The following is a 22,239-nucleotide window of genomic DNA, read 5'->3' as shown; positions in this document are numbered from 1 at the left end:
ATGATTGAAAGGATCAAATTAACTATATTAATAAGTATATTCGAAGCTAAATAATAAATACTGCCACATACTGCTACAGTGCCCGGTGATAAATACACTTATAATTGTTTTGTTATCGTTTTTTAACTATAAAATTGATTAGTCATTACTGATGAATTTTAGGGAAGTACCTATCAGTCAATGAATATGTAAAAGTGTTGGAAAAACATATAGACATAAATATTTTTGTTAAATGCTAATAACACAGGGTACTCTTGACAGGCTAATCATTAATTTATTCATAGAAGTTTTTATGATGTAGTATAAAACATCTTGTATCATGCATTATAAAATAAACAAATCAAATAATGCTTAACCATCAAGACGATTACATTCATGACATACACGAGGTAAAAAAAAAAAACTAGATAACTTCATAAAGCATGTTCTTTCCATCGACTTTTTGTCAAAGTCCTTTTACGCCATGTCAGATCGACTGAAAACAAAGTCTATTACGTTTCTTGTGCCCAATTACTAAATTGAGTGGGTGTGAAAGAGCCGTCTCACCCCATTAGGTTCACACGTGTGTGTGTGTCAACGTATATGTGTGAGTATTTTGGAGGGAGGTGGCAGAGGGGGAGAAACGCAGGCGCTCCAGGGGAGTCGGCGACGCGCCAACTTCAGTAGCGTCGGGACGTTTTGGCGGGTGATGTCTGAAAAGTTGTACGTATTCGCGGGAGATTGTCTCCTAATCTGATGACCGAGTCTGTGATCGAATCATTATGATGGCGTCTATTCAATTTGTTGAAAAAACTGGCACTACCGTGCAAGATTTGTAGCACAATTAATTCATCCTTTTAAATTTTATGATGGTTGTTTTTGATAGTGCGTGGTTTTATATAAGACTTTAGATTATGAAGTGGTGTAAAATAAGTTATATGTTTAACAAAAATAAAATGTCATACTATTTATGAAATATATAGCTGTAGAGCTCCGAAAAAGTTATAAAGCTTTTAACAGTAACGAGGCAAATTAAACACATCTTCATTTTATATTTTGCCACTTTCAATTTACACTAACGATAAATAACCTATTTATAATGTTTCATAGAGCAAATTAAGACTTGATCTTACTTATTACTGACAACTTTTAATATGATGTTTGAAAAAAGGTTAAGAGAGTACATTTAATATCTTGTGATCATAAAAGAGTCCAATTTAATTTTTGTTATCTTATATCCACCATGATTCGCAAGCTGTTGACAGTGCTACTTGCTTCCATGTTTGGGGTCGATTCACGTTTCAACGTGTTCATTAGTCAAGATGAAGTTAGAAAACTATTGGGTGAGTAAAAAATAAATAACCTACTAACTATAAGCAACTGCAGTATAATTACAGTACTTATGTGTTGTCAACGGATATAAACCTTGAATATAAACTGAGTTTTTATCAGTTGCTGCACAAACAGCTTTAGAGGCCAATTTTTTTTAGAATTTCAAGTAATGTCTATGGATAAATTAACACGGTAAGAAGAAAACGTACCACTATTTTTTTACATGATTTTTCATTCTGTTTCCTTGGTATATTCCCCTGTGTAATGGAAAGTCACTAATTGGATTACTGTATAGACATAAATATAAAATTGAGATGAAAATATTAAAAATAAATACCCTAAAGTAACAAATGAATTAAAGTGTTAAGAATAAATATTGTAAAAAATAATAATACTTTGATGTAAATTTTAGTGATTGAAATGGTTGTGAATAAATAATTCATTCACTTTTTATTTGGAAAATCAAATTGAACAATATTCGGTGTAAAATTGCGTGTATTTATTGCCAAGAAGGAATGCCTAATGATTACAAATTTGGATCGCTAAACTTAAATTTATGTTTTGTATTGATAAATGGAAATGCAACAGCCTGCTTCGCAGATAAATACAAATGAAATATAAATCAACAGAAGCAACTGCTATTTTCAACCGGGCAAACAATTGTTACATGCGAGATACACTGTTTATACAACGTGTTTGCTTTAAAGCTAAACGATTTTGTGTTTGTGATAATATTGTGTTCTCCATGTCTGTGTATTTTACTACATCTGTAAAATAATACATCACGTATGTTAAATAATATTATCTTTAAAAATGTGTTCCTTTATGTGAATAGAATGCTTATGGTAAAACCACTTTATACAATTTGAACATTATACTACTATCTTTATTAACCAATATTATTCAATATTACTTATAAATCACTGACATCTACTGTTGAAATTCTCACTTCTCCTCTAATCTCTGACCACCACTGTTGAAATTCTCACTTCTTCTCTAATCACTGACCACCACTGTTGAAATTCTCACTTCTTCTCTAATCACTGACCACCACTGTTGAAATTCTCACTACTCCTCTAATCTCTGACCACCACTGTTGAAATTCTCACTTCTTCTCTAATCTCTGACCACCACTGTTGAAATTCTGACTTCTTCTCTAATCACTGACCACCACTGTTGAAATTCTCACTTCTTCTCTAATCACTGACCACCACTGTTGAAATTCTCACTTCTTCTCTAATCACTGACCACCACTGTTGAAATTCTCACTTTCTCTCTTATCACTGACCACCAATGTTGAAATTCTCACTTCTCTAATCTCTGACCACCACTGTTGAAATTCTCACTTATCCTCTAATCTCTGACCACCACTGTTGAAATTCTCACTTCTCCTCTAATCACTGACCACCACTGTTGACATTTTCACTTCTTCTCTAATCACTGACCACCACTGTTGAAATTCTCACTTCTTCTCTAATCACTGACCACCACTGTTGAAATTCTCACTTCTTCTCTAATCACTGACCACCACTGTTGAAATTCTCACTTCTTCTCTAATCACTGACCACCACTGTTGAAATTCTCACTTCTTCTCTAATCTCTTACCACCACTGTTGAAATTCTCACTTCTTCTCTAATCACTGACCACAACTGTTGAAATTCTCATGTCATTGACGTGGCTCAAAGAAATGTTAACAACAGAGAAAATGGTGCAATATTTAGGCTCTGAAAAGATTGACAGTTTGACAAAAATGCTTAGTAAATGGCAAAAATTATCTTGGTATTACAAGTGACTTAAATATAATATTCATTGTTTATAGGTTGTGTGAATAGCGATTTAGATGTGAAGTGTAGTTAGTTGACCTCATAAGTGTGTGATAAGTAATTATTTCGGATCATGTTTGGCGTTTGTGCTGTTTTGATAATTGTTGATTTCTATTATGCATTGTTTCAAGTGTATACAAGTAGGCGATTTGTTTCCAAAGGCTGCTGGCTCAACTTTGGACCAAGATGCAGCTTGTCATCGAGCGATAAATGATTGATAATATCTCACAAAATCCAATTTAATCGTAAATTGTCCATTTTGTTAGATCTTTGTTGTAACAAAAGATATACATTGCCAATATTTTAAACCCCCAATTATATGATATGTTTGTGTGAAACCCGCATACAAGATGTATCCTGTCACATTTAATCAATACAAATTAAAATCTATTACAGAATATCAAACACAATAACACGCTAACATATAAATCACTAAATTCTATCCAATCCACTCATTAGCCCAATAAAGCCTTTGAAATCCTAGTGGAAGCAAGCAACACTAGCATATATGTAGAGAGATAGGTAATATCGGATGGCCAGTTATACATACAAACAGGAGCACTCGCACATCGTCCAATCAAAGGACATGATAATGCTCTCCCTCTGTTCTCTGTCCTCTTTCTGTCCCTTTGATGTTACATTACTGGTCATGCAATTTTGATGTTTCACAGAGAAGCGATTCGCGGAAAACGAGATTATATCGCTACAGCGACAATATTTGTTTTACGTACATGTTTGTTAGCGCTCTCCGTGGTTGAGAGAAAATTTACCCACGTTTCGGGGGAAATTAATTGACTTTAAGGGTTGGTGTTAAAAGTTTTCCCGAGAATTTCTCGTGCACGTTGATTCGCTCGTTTCACCATCCGTAGTGACAGGGACACTTATAATAGTTTAGATTTGATATTTAAGTTTTAGAGCCACGTCGAAAACTTTGTATGAACGTATTAAACAATGCACTTTAGATGGTTCTCTTAATGATTAAAATTACTTAACATACTTAGCTATCATACTAATACTAATATTGGCCAATATTAGAACTAAATGTGAAATTAAAATCATATAATATACTCTATAATTGAAAGTTTGGTACAAAAGTTGAGTTGAGTTTAATCTAAAACTTACTCGGACGTTTTGCCAGAGGTTCATCAAATCCAAACATCAAAATCCAAATTTCAGCTCATCCATTTACTATATACCTTCATCCCAAAGAATTGAACTTTTGTTTAATTAATTAAAACGAAATCCCTCACACAAAACCTCACCTCCTGCGAACGCTATTTAACTTTTAAATGCGATCCGTTTAGCTTTCAAAGAACTAAGCGCGCAAATGGAAAACAGCGAACACCTCGAGTAATCCGCTTGGAAGTAATTATGAAATCCATTTTTAATTAAGTTTTCTTCGTGAGTTATTTCCCAGTAACATGCCGCACCAACCAACACGCTCGCACGACACCTGTTGACACGGCACGCAAAACTCCTAATGTAAATATGATGGAAATGCTAAATGGATTAAATGCTTCAAAAAATAAACGTAAATGACAAAAAATCCAATTTTGATTTATACATTAAATCTTAATTGTATTCATAAAATTAGTTCATGTAACTACAGGTTTTTTATCATTGAGTTAGGTTTGAACACACACCTTTAGAGCACAAATCTATGTCTGTTTACAAGACTACTGTTAATATACAGGATGCACATTTTTTCATACTTAAATATGTAAATAATGTACTGTGTGTGAAAGCGTAATGTATGTGTTTTCCAAAAACATTTAAAGGGGTCACATAATACTTTTGAAATACAGTAATTTCAACGTTTGGTAAAATGTGGATAATGTTTTCTGCTTAGGGTGGCCCTTTAAATACAGTGTAAATGGGAGATGCTATGTTTTGTAAATACATGGAGCTTAATCGATAATAGTACAGAATATAAATATTTCTTTGTAAAACAAAAAAAAAAAAAAACATATGATAGTTTATACTTATTCCTTTTTTGACTTGGATTCCTTTCTTACTTATTACATCTTAACAAGGATTTACAGGATAACAAACTTGAGAATGATACGTTGATAATTTTAGTTCGTAATTTTTTATTTCCATACCCAATAGTTTATATTCTGATCATTGGTAGTCAACTGAGACTATCTACAAACAAAAACATAATATACGAAAGTGCTTGAAAACGTCATTAGCTATTTAATATTGAACAAATTCACATTATATTTTTCCTACAGTTAATTTAAAGCATAGAAATAATTTGTCTTTCAAACACTATTTGCGTGCTATAATCACTTATCGGTACAAGAAAGCCATTTTTGTCAGGTAACTGTAGGAACAAATTATTTTTATACATTATAATTATCTGCGTTAAGAATTTAAGCAGCCTTAAATTCGATCATTAACATCAGATGCTTCCCAGTAGGGGCTTATTTCGAAAAATACAACAATATAGGCTTAATCGTATAGGTAGTTCATTTCGAGTTAATGGTGCACGATTTTCTGGTACAAATGAAAAATGCTCAACACGTTGAGTTAAATTGTTTCCAATTCGTGATATGTTTTCAATTTCAACAAACTGTTGTACGTTTACGGGTCATAAGCGCAACAGCTGATTGCGCGCGTCGCCGGTGTGCGAGAGTGTGCGTGCGAACGCAGCGTCGGGACGCTCAGTGCTAGAGTGCCGTCGCGCGGTGCCGGAGCCTTTATCTGTCACCCTTCAATGGTTTACACTTTTACGTATGGTCTAGAAGATTTTAATGGATCTTTCTTACGCATTTGAAGTTTTAAAGTGATTCATTCATCGGGTACGTTTTTGTCAAGTGATATTTAACGATGGTTAATATTATTAAAGTTTCTCAATACTAATAACCAAATTAGACATACTAATTATACATTTATTTTAAAATGAATACATTGCAATAGCTTTTCATTCTATAACATAGTTAGACTTTGATGTCTGGCTTATTTGGATGATCGAATTCATGTTTAGTGGTCGTTACCGAGATGGTTTTGTCCGCTCTACTTCTTCTCGCTTGTCTCCTGCAAGTGACAGCGAAATTCAACCTCTTCATCAGTCAAGACGAAGTCAGGAAATTATTAGGTAATGGGTTTTCACATTTCTCTGTGTATGCATTATTATCAATAATTCCTTAATGAAACTTAAGGACCAAAATTTTAATCTCGATTTTTCTTTCAAGAACGGTTTAAACATTCTACTATGTATTTTTGAACTTATTTCTTCAACTCTCACACTAGCGTGTTATCGAATTAAGAAATCCATTTTAACAATGCCCCACCTCTATAACTTAAAGTAAAAAAAACAAAAAAAAAAACAACAACAACTTGGAATCATTTATTTGAAGTAAGACGTGACAATTAGTCTCAACTCATAGGTATAAGAACCCAAAAATAAGAACTAGATCCAGGTTTCGTTATTGAATGGAAATTGTCATTACGCGCATAGTTTTAGTTTGGGTATAAGAAAACGTGAGAATATTTTATATGTTTGCATTTTTGCCGAAAACACGTTTTACTCTGGGACTGTATGCATGCACAAACAAGTTTATAAGTAATAACTATTTACTTTTCAAAATACAAAGATTTTGTATAGAGGAACAGTTTGAAAATTAACTATACACTATTTTTAAGTAATACAAATTAAATAAAAAGTGAAATAGGCCAAAATGCATCATAGAAATATCTTATAAGACCTCAAATTGTAGGCTTATGGCTGAATATATTATTTTAGATTTTTGGAAAACCACTTCAGAAGGTATACCTGAGTCTCGACTCAGCTTAACTGGCTGAGCGAGCGACGAGCGTTGCTCTGTATATGAATCCTTACATTGCTGTGAGATGGAAACAAAACTTCTTGATCTTCAAATAGGATGAATTTTCTATCGAAAACTAATATAGGGATGATTATGCCATAACAATAACTATAACCAATAGTTTAGAGCATTTTTGTTACTTGTATTAAATAAAATAATCGAAATAAAATTACACGTAGCATTTTACCTCAGGAATCCAATGTGCTATCACTTTAAATTTGGAAGAATAATAAGCAAAATACTCTAAATTTATTGATTTTTACATGGGGGCAGATTAAATTACCGTGAACTTCGGATGATCAAAAATATTATGAAACTGTTTCTACAGTCTCGAAGAGTCAATTAAAGTGGTGAGATGGATTCCTTGAACATTGGGCGTATAGATTAATCTATATTTATTCGATGCAAAAACGATTGTTTAGCATGTTTTTGACTCTGTTACAGGGTATATCTGTATCTCGAAGGCTAAAATGTGGTTAATCATAACCTAAATTATATTCTAAATTTAATCATACCTACCTGTATTACGTAATTGAATTCTTGGAATATCAATTACGTAATACAGGTAGGTCTGATTGAATGTAGAATATAGTGTAGGTTATGATTAACCTAATAACTAAACGAGGAACAGTGTACTTTCTCGACAAAATAATTACTCGTACAATTAAAGGAAATGGGCACCGCGACTGGAAAGACTAGAGACTCTTGCCTGACATACTACCATTCACAAGGTATTAATTTGTACAGAAAATGACGAAGGCTCGTTTGAATCGGCGTTGGACAACCTAATGTGTTACACTTAGACTAGCTAAATTTTAATTTTCGGAAAGTAAATAAAAGAAACGTCTTATAACACTTAAAACATATATTTACGCTTATACTGTTACTCACAAGATGGTAAATATACAAAAAAGATGGTAAGTGGTGATCGATTTCGATTGGACACTCCAATCATCATCAGACCCAATATGATGATGATTGGAGTGGCCAATCGAAATCGATCACCACTTACCATCTTTTTTGTATATTTACCGTCTTTTGAGTAACAGTATAAGCGTAAATATATGTCCTAAGTGTTATAAGACGTTTCTTTTATTTATTTCCGTACATTTATTAACACGTACAATGCTGATCAAGAAGTTATTTAAATGTTAATTGTTATATTACTTAGGATCTACCTTTAAGTATCAATTTAAATGTTTAAAGAAATGTTATGCACCTTAAAAGTAAGTTTTTACACATTTTACGTGTTTCTTATATTTTATTCACTTAGATCTCCCTCTCCCTTACCCTATTTACAAATGTACGTCAAATGTTGAAGTTGTCCCAGCGTCTCCCTCTCCTACCATTTCTCCCCTCCCGGCGTTACGCGTAGTTTACCTCGGAAGTTGCCGTATCAATTCAAAAGCAACCTCACTTTACCCTCATGAAATATGCATCATTCATATTCAAATATTTGCTTTAAAAGCAGGTATATTCCAAAACGAATCTGGCGCCAAATACAAACCTCTCCTCGAGCAGCAAAATGTAACTTCTACATAGATTTGAATATTACAAATGTTGAAAGTAAACATTTTGATTTCATAAACTTTGTTGAGAACCTTGGATTTTCTGGGGTATACGTCAAAGTGTAGCATGTTGGAAAATATTATATTACAATGTAAAAAGTTAACTTTGCTTGAAAACAAGCTAAATCGTGTTACATATCCTAACAACATATCCTAATCACATATCCTAACCACATATCCTAATCACATATCCTAACCATATTTCCTAACCACATATCCTAACCACATATCCTAACCACATATCCTAACGACGTCGGCTGGGAAAAAAGATTAGTGTTTTTGTCACACATGCATAGAAAAGAAAACATACCAATGCTGAAAAAGAGTTGACAATATTTTTTGTGTATAATAAGTTATTTAAATTTTCTTGCTAGAGATAATTTTACCTCACCAACACCCCAAGGACCATTGAGTCGAAAATGAGCCAATGATGGAGTATTGAATGAACTCATGAACTCAATGACAGCTGTTTTTCTGACTAAGATTAGCCGGTTCCTAGGCTTAACGCATCTTATTATAATCGAAACAGAATTCGTAAAAATTAAATCCTATTCATATTTTTTAATTTCATGCTCAAACATCATAATATCGTTAGATTGAAAACAAAGTCAAATGCCAGTAAAAATAATATAACTGTGAAATCCTAAACAAGAAACAAAACAAAACATTGAATCTAGTACATAGCTGACACAAATCACAAGATAGACAATGTGTTGGGTTTAATTAAAGCCAGTTGCGAGCCCCACACATGGCAGATGTCAAAACACATGTGTTGCGGTTGGTGGGGGGGGGGTCCTCCCCGACCTCTTGACCCTATGTGGAGGAGGTGTCATGTGTGAATGCACACTTCACACCTTCCTGGCCCTCATTTCCCTCCACTTTTGGCTAATTTTAACACCTTTGCACACCTTGGCTTGACATTTTCTTTGAATACTACTTTTGAATATTTGCTTTTTTTTAACTAAAATTAACTATAAATACATAATGAGATTGCAGATTAGCCGGATATTCACAGAGTAATAACTTAATAAACAGGAATAATAAAGAAGATTGTTGAACAATTTGGGCCTAAAGGATGCTGTATGGCAACAGTTCAAGTGGTGTTAGCGTAATTATTGGGTTTTTTAGAAATGTTTGTTCTAAAAAAAGGGATGCACAAAAGCCGCAGAGTATATCTTTGTATGTTATGTACTTCATATTGCATATATAATTGACAAAACTTCTGAAAAAATTCGGAATAAAAGTAGGTAGCTGAAATTGCAGTTGACAGACTGTATGTAGTGTTATTAATGTGTATTGAATTCATTAACTACAAACAAGCCAAGCTGAAAACAGAACTCATTGAAAACTATACCACAAAAAAGGGAGAAAATAGAACAGGCCTACTAGGCTTTTTACACTTCGCCAAATTTTAACTGGACAAGTTTTCACATTTAACTGAATAAGTTTTAAATAGAAATTGATACAGGTCACGAATGGTCTTATCTAATGTAATAATTGAATTCTTAATCAAAAACCAAATAGAATACTAGACTGTTTCACACTCCAAGTATGACTATTTATCTATTATATTTCAAATAGAAAATTAGCTACAGATCTTGATTAGTACTTTTTGTAAACAATTCAATTCTTCATAAAAATATAATAATCAAGAATTTATTAGTTAAAATCTTATCTACTTCCGGAAAACCCCCAATCAACTGTCAAAAACTGCGATTAGGATTTTCCCAATCAGTTGATCAAGTTTCAAAATGTATTACATTGTAAAGTACGAAGCATCGAGTAGTCTGTAAAGATTGAGTGTGTTTTGGTTGGTGCAGAGTTGAGCTTAGTCCCAGACCAGTCTCCCAGGAGGCTCTACTGCAGTCATTTGTTGTTCTACTGTACTTTATAATTGGTCGGTATAGCCTACAAGATTCAATTTAAAATGATCACTTAATAAGCTCCTTTAACAGAAAAAAATAGGATTTCATGTTTTAGGTGCAATTCAATGTAAATTCAAGTAAGAACTACAGTATATTCTTACAATATAATATTTTACAAAGTAACAAGCAGACATGGAGTGAAATGAGGGATCATCGATATTTAAACGAATTGTTATGAAATAATTACTTTTATAAAGCTAACGACATTAAATTATTATAGTGAAAACCGTGTATGGCTTTTTTCATCAAACTCTTTCCTGGTTTAATGCATTTCTACTAAATGATAAATTGGCTCAAAGTTTTGTTGTAATTCATCTGGAGATAGCTAAAATAATTGTACACTAGTATGCATTAAAAACATTTTGAAAGCCCCTCATAATGAAATGTATAAATAATCAAATTGACTATAATTTTATAGCATAATACTTTAAAAAGTAAAAAAATAAATTTTTTTGTTAAATGCTTCTTTAGAGCGATAATGTATCATTTATTTATCCTAATTTGAGTTATTATCTAGGTATTGTTGGGAAACCTTCAACAAAAGAAAATCCGTGTTAGACCTAACCGACTATTAGGCCAAATTTATTAACCTGGTTATCGTGGATAGATCGTGGAAAATCGCTAATCAATATTAGTGCAAAAAGCTATTGATAATACATGTACAACCTATCTGGGGATTGCAGTGTTAATAATCTTGAATTTGCTTGGCCACATTGTCCTCAAAAGCTTGTGCAAGAAAAACATTAAGCAAAGCAAGGGGTAAATTATTTGTAACCGTCTTCTGCTATACTTTAAAAATAAGCTATGTACTGTAGGCTATTAAAAATACTCTCTGAAGAAATGAAGAGTGTTCCTACTTAATTTTTCATTGATAGAACAATGAAAACAAATTAAATGTATCATGGAAAAAATATTCAAAATCTATGTAAATACATTGTGTGTTGTAATATGTATATAGTTGCATACGCAACCTGCCACAAATGCATGGAGACGGGTTATATCTGTATTCCACTTTGACAAACACAAACTATAACTAAGGAGATTAGATGTAACACAATGGTTAAGTATCTGCGTATAAACTCTCTCCAACTTTCATGGAAGATAATACACATTGCGCTAGTGTGTGTTACACGAAACCAACTAAGTAGTTGCCAAGCATAATTCAGTTATTAATAAAGTTGATCTTAACAATTAATTCCTGTATTATTTAACTAACATAACTTATTCTTATACGATAAAACTACAGGGCGTCTGGGCTAGAGGCATCAAGAAATAACTATCTTGTATGATGTTAAAATGTATTTGTGATATAAAATATCTATGCCAACATAACAACAACCAAGATTGTGTGAACAACGTATAACGGTCGTATTTCAATCGCGATCTCTAAATCTAGAATTCAAGGAAAATGAAATCTTTCCATGTGACCAAGCTGAATAATTTCTTGCAATGACAACAACTTTGCCACTAATGTTAATATCAGCCTATTTAGCGACGAAGCTTAGTGGACGAAACCTTTTTTACCTTAGTTGAGTAGTAAATAGACACAACTGTCATATTTGGGGATCAAGAAATTGCATATCTTAGTAACAAACAAGACTACAAGATCGCGTCACTCATCCAACACGCATCCTTCACTCATAATTTGGTTAGAATATGCACATAGTGTCGTCCATATCTGAAATAATTGATAATAGATCATTAATTGATAATTGCATACTTCAGGAATGCATGAAAGAGATACTTCAAAAGTAAATGTTTGGTTAGGACTGATGCATAACACAATCATAGGGTCATTCTTTAATAGAACAAACAGTAACACTTTTATTTGGCCATGCTACACAATTTTACAGTACCACAAAATGCCAGTACAAATTTGTTTTGGGGAAAGTAGTGCTCTGGCACACTACTACAATGATGTTTGGGATTTTCTTAATAAGTAATTCCCTGGTTGTTGGAATAGTTGGAGAGGGCCTATTGCATTGCTGGCAAGATCACCAGATCCAGCCCCCTGGATTTCTTTGCATGGGGGTTTATCAAAGATATTTTGTACCGGGTAAGAGTGCAAAGTTTACGGGACCTAAGGCAGAGGATTGTGGCTACAGTTGAGAGGATGACACCAGAAATGCTAATCAACGTATAGTATGGCTGGAGATTGATTACTGATTGGGCCTATAGTGATCACATTGAGCTTAACTCAATAAGATACCAATCTTGGTTGTATTAAAATGTCATGTAAGCATAGTTACCCTATTTTAAAATACAAATTCACCTAAACTTCATTAATTCTGTAATACTCATTAATCAGTAGAACATGTTCAGTATTTTTTCAGCAGATAACAGTTTTGTTTGTGAGAATAAAATGGTCCAACAACTTTGTAAAAATATAAAAAATCTATTTTATAAAACTATCTTTTAGCAGACAAAGCTGGAAACATATTACATTTCGGGGTGGTTATCTCAAAGGTGTTGGGTCGCCATTGTTTGATGGAGGGGAAACTTAGTGAACAGCACAACAGTATCATCAGCGTAATGAGGTGTGGTACCTCTCTCGCCGAGCTAAACTGCTGGATTATCCCCTGACGTAGCATGTATCCCCCCCCCATCCCTCACGACCTTAGGGGACACTGGTCCATCCACTGGTCATTGCCTTATTTTTATAAAACTTAACCCCTAGATAACATTAGAAAACTTACTATGAGAGGCATTTGTTATTCAAATGAAATGGTCCTTTAATTTTATCCAAATATTAAACGTGATTATTTTATGCTAATCCCTTTTGATACGCCAGCTCTTAAAAAAATCATTTAAGATTCTTGAATGACATGTTTTTTTTTTACATAGTACAAATTCTGGCTATGAGATAAAAATTCTACGTTTGGAGAGGGGTTTTTGGTACAAAATCAAGTACACTTTTTACAATTTCTGTTGGTGCGACTTAATGGACTTAATTTCTGTCAGACTTAATTATATTTGACCGCACTCGTACTTTAACATACTCTAGAGCTACATAGTTCAATGGACAATTTATAGCCATTTGAACTAACCCACCTATATTTTAATATAGGTTAAAGTTGAATAATTTTAGTTAACTGATGTGCATAACATTTGGTTCTGCCGTTGACTATTAGATACTGAAGGTTCTACCCTCTTGTTGGCTATCGTTGATTCATACTCAGGATATTTTGTTACAATGAATATCTTACTTTAGGATATTTATTTCTTTTATACACAAAGAAATAAACACTTAACACTGTTTCGACACTTAAGTTATTATTTGGGAAGTATATAATTGTTTGGCAATGTACCTAGAATGTTTAAATAAATCTTACACCGATATTAATTATACATTATTTAAATTGTTTCAGGGCGAATAGTTAAGCCAAGTTGATGGTGGCATATAATTCAATGCCTTACACATTCCACTCAATTAACGACCAAAGTTTAACGATGTATTATTAAAACCTAGTTGAACTCAAAACACTGTGTTGTATTGCTTATGTCCGTTAATGTGTGTAATTATATAGATTTGTTGTGACGATGTATACACTCTACATAAGTACAAACACAACATAGAAATATGTATTTTTTACATTTATTTTCAATTAAAATTTAATTTTTTTATGTTTTAGTAATATCTTTTTTGTAGCATGTGTTAATGTATGGAATATGCGTTAAAATAATACTACGGTGAGCCTATTGAATTTAAATTGACAATGAAATGAAATTAAAATGAAATGACAAATATTCTTTACTTTTCATGCAAAAGTTAGGGTAATTTTTTACTCTTACACTACCGTTTCTTACACTTACACATTTTTTACCACTTTCACTGAACCTGTTAATATGCTTTACCATTTTATAAATTTAATATGCAACGAACAAATAATTTGCAAAACGTATAAGTTGAATACTAATTTTACCCTTGACCTGCTAATTTGCACTAAATATAAATGTTGCAGTGGATATAACAAATAAGTGCAAAGCAAACTTGGCAATTAAAAATGCAAGCACAGATTCACTAGAGTAACGAGCTCTGCAGTAGAACATGCGCTGATCCAACTTGTGACGTCAGCTTTAGTCTCTAGTGGCTACTAGATTTCAATCCAACAGCAACGTTGAATAGATTGACCTTACGTTGCTTTGTACAGTCAATTGAATGAACACCCTTCACCTAATGAAGCTCAATCAGTGAAAGATGGCTTTGATTAATAATTTTTTATAATGTAGGTTATTGTTTATGACGGGATAACGGGAAAAATTTAGTAAGATTGCTAGCAAGTGCTACTTCTTAGTTAAGAATTTATATACACTTTAAAACTAAATGCTCCATAATGTGAGATAAATAACATGATTCTAAAACCAAATTAGAAATAAACTATGTGGATGATATTTAGTTTCTTGAAGTTAACTGCTAATACTCTTTCTTTGACTGTGGTTACTCTACCAAAGGTTCTAAAGTTGTAGAACATTTTTGGTAAATGATTAAATCATTCCACTGAAAGAAAGTTTTCTTGTAAATACAGTTTATATTACTCACTACTCCGTCAATATCAATATTCTTCGTTGGATGTATGGATGAATGGGTGGATGGATGTTTGTTACAAGTAAACGCGAAAAATACTGGTCGAATTGGGCTAAAATTTGGTGTGATGATAGCTTACTTTCCCGGTTAACATATAGACGCATTCTTATCTCGAAAATCCTTTCGGGCTCCGCCCCAGTGGCTCTGGAGTTTCCCATGTTATGAGTATTATGAGTATTCATATAATAATTTCACTTTTTATTGTTCACGGACAGTGTTAAAACACCATGGCTATGGTAGATGTGCTGTACTACAGCGTATCGTAAATTAAAAGGACCATATTTTCTTAAAACGTGTCCTCTCCTATTGCAAACGCAAAGCACGAGTACTGCAATAAGAATTTTATACTTATACACCAGCCCCGTATAAAAGACGGGTACTCCGCTAGTATATGAAATATCTAACTCAATGTAGGCATTGATTTGAGTATAATGCATTCTTTTTTGCCGTAAATGGATAAAAAATTAATTAAAATATGAAAGTGCAATTTGAAAGTTATAAATTTATATTTATTTCTAACCAGTATCATGTAGAGGCACTGAAAACGGTATCTTGAAAATATCTACCTATTACTAACCTTATCTGGTCATAATAAAACCAATCATCTTAATTTTGTTTTAGTTTTCAGTTGCAAGTTAACGTATATACTGTTGCTTAATATTTTGTGGCCTATTAGATACAACATGTTACATATCAAGTATTTGCTGTAAAATGGTGTAACCGTTGAGAGGAAATAAATAAATAAATAACACATCGATAATCGAAAATGATTTCATTGCTTTATTTAGTTTTCATGTTAACGATACCTCATAATTTGAAATACTATAATCTTGCTCTACATTAAAGTTATTAATTTGAGTAACATGAAACTGCATTCTCTATGTGACGTGAAGTAGGTGCATAATTTGAAGGGAGACGACGGAAGTTAATGAGCAGCGCAGAGCAGTCTGGGTAGTTTCCGGTCCAGTGACGTGGACATGTTTCTTCATGCACCGGTTTCATTATAATCTTATGGCTGCTTCTTGGGTTATATTTATAACTTAATTAAATTACATTCCAAGTGTGATGGAACATACAGTGTGAGTTTTACATGACTTAAGGTCCTTATTAAAAGTATCACAGAGGATACATTTATTCAAAAAAATAAAACTACCTCTATAATGAGCTATTATCACTAAAAAACGACTATAGTCCTCCACAAAAAGATTCAAGTTTTGTATCAAACGATGGAACCTATACGTCTAAAACGTGATTACATATAGACAAATGATGTTAACTAACATGATGACGATTGTACATTAAACATTGTAGGTCAATATGATTCGGTCAAATTCCGAAGTTAAGGCCTGTAATGTAAAAAAGGCGTAGAAGCTCCAAATTACCTTTTGTCTATAAAAAAAATAAAACTGGTATTTAGTTATGATACAAATAAAAAAGTATTTGATAGTATTTCGGGAAATTTAAGAATTTAAAGCAACTCTTATTTATAAAAAAAAATCTTCAAAAAGTACTTTCCATAATTTTTTTTTTTAAATACCATATAACTAATTAGACAGTTTTTGTTCTGAACTGATGTTGTAGCCATTAAAAGAAAAACAAATATCCCTTTCCATGACTCGGTGAGTCTAGTTTGTGGCTAAGGGTACGGTTGGATCCATTTTACATTAAACAAGACCCAATACCATGCAAATTAGGTGAAGTTGGTTTATTATTGTCCCGAAAGTTAGGCCTGCGTCTCTACTCATTATAAAGCGTTTGATAAAAGTTTTCCGATTGTTTAGTTACGAAATTTGAAATTTAGTTTGTATTGTCCAAATATTTATTGCCCTCGACTCTCACCATATATTTAAGCTCCGATATTTTAAGAGAATAGATTCTACACTTAAAAACCTAAGCTGCCTATTAAATTTGACAGAAAAATAACTTTCGCTAGTTAATTGTTATGTATTTGTGTTAAAGTTTATTAACAATGGTAAATGAGCGAAGAAACGTCTAATATAGGCTAATTTTTGTAGCCGTTGTCACATGTGATCACATTAAATTATTATAATATTTGTCCACCAAATAATATCATAGATTATAACATAAATGGTTTTATTTAGTGTTCGGATTTTTCCATCACCTTAGCTATTATTACAATGAGATTTAATGTGCATTTTGTATAAGAATTATTGTTCTAGTCCTTAAACGAATTGGTGATATTCCGTATATAGTAATAAGTAGTCTTATTATAGCCCTTATCACATATGTGGGGTTGAATGTGAGTTGTCAGCCCGACATATTTCAGTGTTATCACTGTCTTCATTACCGCAGCAACCCAAGCTTACCTAACTACAACGATAATGATGCTCCCTGAGGATGTTCATACCTTGCATTTCACACCTGTTACTGGAGCTTTCAGCCTAAAGGGATGATGTTTTAGTTAATAACATCATTAGACTCATATCCTCAATAGAAGTTTTTGAAAATTCTTTTGAGAATGTACTGGTTTCTCATAAACATTAGTAATACTGGTTTATCTTAAATATATGGTTGCAGTAATTAAAAATGATGTTATCTAATATTTTTTCATACAAAATATTTTTGCTAAATACTTAAAATATATAATAAGAAAATATGGTAAAAATCATACTTCATACTAATATTATAAATGTGAAAGTTTGTTTGTTTGAAACTCAATCACGCATTAACTACAGGTCAGATTTGGTTGAAATTTGGTATGTTGATAGCTCACATTCCTGATTAACATATAGACGTATAGAGTTTCCCATGTTAACCTTATGAGTATTCATATTTAAAAGGAATTAAATAACTTTTCATCACGCTATGAAGTTTTTAGCTGTTTTACATACGTTAATTGGTGGCTGAAAGTTTCGTTTTGCTGGCCATGCCAGTTGTCATCGTCATTTGGGGACCGAGCAGTTTTATTTCCCTAGAGCCGCAAAATCATCTGCCCGCTTACTTTCTTAAAACATAAATGCATATTAAATACACAATCAGTATCCATAGAATTGCAATAGAATTGTTTTATTCTCAACGCTGCCTAGCAACTATTTATTATTATTTTTGCAGATTCCTCAAATTATTTCTTCATATAACCTCAAAGTTGTAGTTGTGTTGACAATCAATGTCCATTATTATTGTGGTGAATAATGTAATAGGGTATAGTGTGGTGAATGCAGCTCTCGATCTTTTTAAGTTCTCGCTTTCGTCTCGAACTTAAAAACTATCTCAAACCGGCAAAACCTCATTTTCGGCCCTAGGTACAAAATATAATATTGCCAGCTGTTTCCACTACAAAAGTTGGTTCTATGATATTGAATAGCAATAAAAAAGGTTATAAAATTTAGCAACATTGTGCAGCACTATAATTTCTTTTTGCATTTACGACAACAGGTAGTTTGAACCAAGCAGCATTAAAAAGCTGTAATAATTATACTTTTTCCTATTGTTTAGGTGCAGTGGAAGAACATTATGGCTATGGTAGAAGTGCCATACTCTAGTATACCTAAATTATAGTAAACCAAATTTTCTTAAAACGTGTCCTCTCCCATTGCAAACGCAAAGCACTAGTATAACTTCAATAAGTATTTTATACTTATACGTCATCTCCGTACGAAGGACGGGTACTCTGCTAGCATATTATATTCTTAATAAATTAAATATAGAAAGCGAAATACTTTTGGAATTTTTTCATGAGCTCTAAAATTCAATAGTAAATCATAATTGGCAAAGGAAGTAATTATTAATATTCCTAGCTGTAATTTTCCAAGCTTTTAAAATACACTTGCATAAGCAATTCTGCCATAGAAAAGCAAAATTATTAAGGTAACATGAGGATACATTACTTAGGGAATTATTTAATAGAATTTTTGTTATCTGACACTTTAGGAAAGACAGGTAGAGGAGCAAAAGTTGATCTCAGCAATAAGGCTAATTATACTAAAGGTGTATGTTAAAACAGGCTTTATATTGCAGCCCGTTGGTAAATAGGTAAACCATGGGTGTGAGGACTACTGACTTAAGTTACATGTAAGTTTATTGAAAAGTGAATAAAACATTTCACAAAAGCATAAGATAATTTGATAACGCAATTATAGAATGTTTGTTATTTCAAGCCGAAATAAGTTAGTATAAATTTAAACAAGTTCTATAAAGCTTCTAACTCAGATGAGTTATGTTTCGTAATAAAACGAAACTTATGTCAGGTAATATTCTTTCTCATTTATGAGTAGGGTACGCTGTACTTCAGGCCACCAATCAGAGAGCAGCATTTCATCCCCACCCCTCCCCCTAGGCCACGCCCCCTTTTGTCCCACGTGGTCGCCCTCTGGTGTCCCACGTGGTCTAACCTCACTTATGTTTTCGCGCCAAACATCCCACGTGGTCGCCCCTCTGGTGTCCCACGTGGTCTAACCTCACTTTTATTTTCGCACCAAACATCTAACCTCACTTTCGCGCCAAACGAAAAAAACACCTTCCCGCCAAGTAACATAACCTCACTTTCACGCCAAACGAAAAAAATCACCTTCCCGCCAAGTGACATAACCTCACTTTCGCGCCAATTCCCGTTAAGTAACATAACCTCACTTTTGCGCCAAACAAAAAAACCTCACCTTCTCGCCAAACGAAAAAACTTCCCTCCATGTCCCTAGCAAATAGTATATAGAAAACTTGTTGTGCACCCTTTAGGACAGGGTTTGGGACTGTCCGAGTGTCTGAAGGACACCCCCAGGTTCAGGTATTATATCGTATCGTACTTGTATCCAGAGGAACTGGCTTAGTATTATACCATATAATACCCCCCTCCCTTATTTTGAGGGTGCACTTGGAATTGAAAACGCAGTTATAATGTTACAAATATTTATTCTATAAGACACATTACTAATTTATAAAGAATTGAGTGAAGTGTTAAAACTACTGAGCACTACTACTACTACTGAACTACATGCTAAAAACTAATGTTTATAAATAAGCACATTTGGGGAATTCCCCACCATCCCCGTACATTTAACACTATATAATTTAGAGTTTGTGAAAAATTCTAGGTCCTCGTCTGTGAGGAGGCTGGTGAACCTCGAGGGTAAAAATGTCACCCTCTCCTCGCCGGCAGATGTGGTGATGTGTAGTACAATCACCATGGTTCCAAATCTCGTGTTGATTCGTCTAGCAGATTGAATTTTCGCCGGCTCGGTCAGATCTTTGATGGGGACTTTCAAAGGGGAAGAGAGCACCTCGCAAGACGACAGCTTTGTAGAAAGATCCATCTAAAACCATATAATATTGTCGTAATAATATTGTCTGGATAGCCGAGTGGTTATAGTGTTTGCCTTCAAATCTGGAGGTTGCTGGTTCGATCCCTAGTCGATCCCTAAAAACTATGGGAACTATGTAAATATGATAGCAAAGAGGACCCATGCTGTTATTTTTATACTACAAGCTACATTAGTAAACTACAGCAGCGATATTTACCTTGTTGTAGGGGATGTGGAGAGTGTCTACCCCTCGGCAGATGCCTCTGGTTTTATACCGGGGTAGTGGGGAGCGCAAGGGCGGGGCTTAGAAAAATAATTCTTTCCTGCCGAGGACGGCCTTTCTACAGAATGGACACCTAACAATACGATTAGCACAATTTTTACAAAGAGTGTGCCAGCAAGTCATTAATACTATAGTCGGTAGATTTTCAAAACAAATACGACAACTGATTGTTCCTGCAGAGGGTAACTCTTCATTAGAACTGGTATCGCTATCGATATCTCTGGTTCTGTTTATTCGCTCTCCAGTGGAAACTAGTATTGCTTCCAACGAGTCGCGGATGTCTTCCCAAATTGCGGGGGCTATACGGATCATTTCTGGGACATTTGTATCCTCCATAAAGTGGTTAGTTAGCCATAGTGTGTCCTGCAATTCCACTCTGACAGTCTGTACTACTGTCAAGATGTCAATTAGATCGTAACCTTCTGGTCGGCTACCACTCCATCTTTGTAAAAAGTCGGCCAGCCTAAACTCTCGAATTTGTTGACGATCGGCTTCAACTTGGCATGATACACACCGAGCAGCAGACCGTCGCATCTGGAAACATAGGTAAGTGTTTATTGTATGCCTAAATGTATACTTATATGTATTTTCCCCAATCCCGATCTCCTTACCCTAGTTCTTCCTGTTGAGGTTGATGGTTCAGGGTGAGCTCGCATCCATTGTGGAAGGACTCTTGGCACCCCTAAAGATGTTGATGGTTGGGGTTCTTGAGATCTTTGTACAGGGGTCAATGTAGTGTAGACTGGTGGAGGCTGGTCCAAGCTCACGCGTGAATTATTAGCCGCATCCTCGGCTTCCACAAGAGCTCTGTCAATCGGAGATGTACGGTCTTCAGCCATCTAAATAATAACATAGACATGTTGTAAATGCAGCTTAAATGGTGGATAAAAGTTTAACAAAAATCATACAAATAAACCCACCGCTTGGATAACGGATGTAGCTCGCTCGTCACTTAAAAAGGTTGTACTTGTTAAAATATAATTTCTGTCTCTTGTCCTAGGAGGGGATTCTTCCTGAAAAGAAACTCAAATCAGTTTACATTTTAATGTGTGTTTTGTTTAGTACTTTATGTTACTAGTACTTACTCTTGGACGTTTTTCTGGAGCAGCGTCAGAAGAGGACACTAGTATCAGTAGGAAAACACACACGTTGACAGGAGCCATGGCTTTGAGAAGCTTGCACGTGTTTTGTGCTTAAATAGGCACCCTTGTTCTAAATATAAAATCACAAGGGGAGATCCCCCCTTTAGGTACTTTTGACAGGAGGGAGAGAACCCTCCAGGTACTTCCGCCGCGTGGACTATGGAGTACGGACAGTGTTTAGTGAAATTCTGGTACTATCCGATATTCAATAGATTCATTTGCTGCAGAGTGTGTAATTCATTTTTGATTGATGGTGCTGATGAAGAATGTGGTTGGTTTGTTACAAATATCTGTGATTTGGACTTTGACAAACTCAAATGTTTTGTTTGTGGAGAGATTCTACCTGTTCTTTGGAGTTTAGACAAGTGACCCAGTTTCCACACCACGGTAAGCTGTTAGGCTAGGCCGTAGGGTCCCAGCGCGTTCTTTTTGTTAACCCAGAGCTTCACCAAGAGTCCTAACCTCTGGGGTAGGCTGCCCCAACCATCGCAGCCTACGGTGATGGCCACTCCATAA

At 34.0% G+C, this 22,239-nt stretch overlaps 1 protein-coding gene across 2 annotated transcripts in view; it reads left to right on the top strand.

The window, feature by feature from the left end:
* Positions 1 to 1,225: 1,225 nt before the first annotated feature.
* LOC128990190 (tyrosine-protein kinase Dnt-like) overlaps positions 1,226 to 22,239 on the top strand; it is a 59,933-nt gene continuing 38,919 nt past the window's right edge. The window contains exon 1 of one of the 2 annotated variants that reach the window (XM_054412476.1): positions 1,226 to 1,322. In XM_054412476.1, the coding sequence (XP_054268451.1) occupies positions 1,259 to 1,322 (64 nt within the window). In that variant the 5' untranslated portion in view covers positions 1,226 to 1,258. Of the gene's footprint in view, positions 1,323 to 6,162; positions 6,236 to 22,239 lie in introns of those variants that run through there. The other variant, XM_054412477.1, reaches the window with a different exon arrangement.

The sequence above is a fragment of the Macrosteles quadrilineatus genome, unplaced genomic scaffold, assembly GCF_028750875.1.
Source record: "Macrosteles quadrilineatus isolate MER2022 unplaced genomic scaffold, UCM_ALF_1.0 Scaffold_3__2_contigs__length_128488019, whole genome shotgun sequence".
NCBI classification, from domain to species: domain Eukaryota; kingdom Metazoa; phylum Arthropoda; class Insecta; order Hemiptera; family Cicadellidae; genus Macrosteles; species Macrosteles quadrilineatus.
Note: the sequence above shows the minus strand (reverse complement) of the source record. Positions and strands in the feature narration are given on the sequence as shown.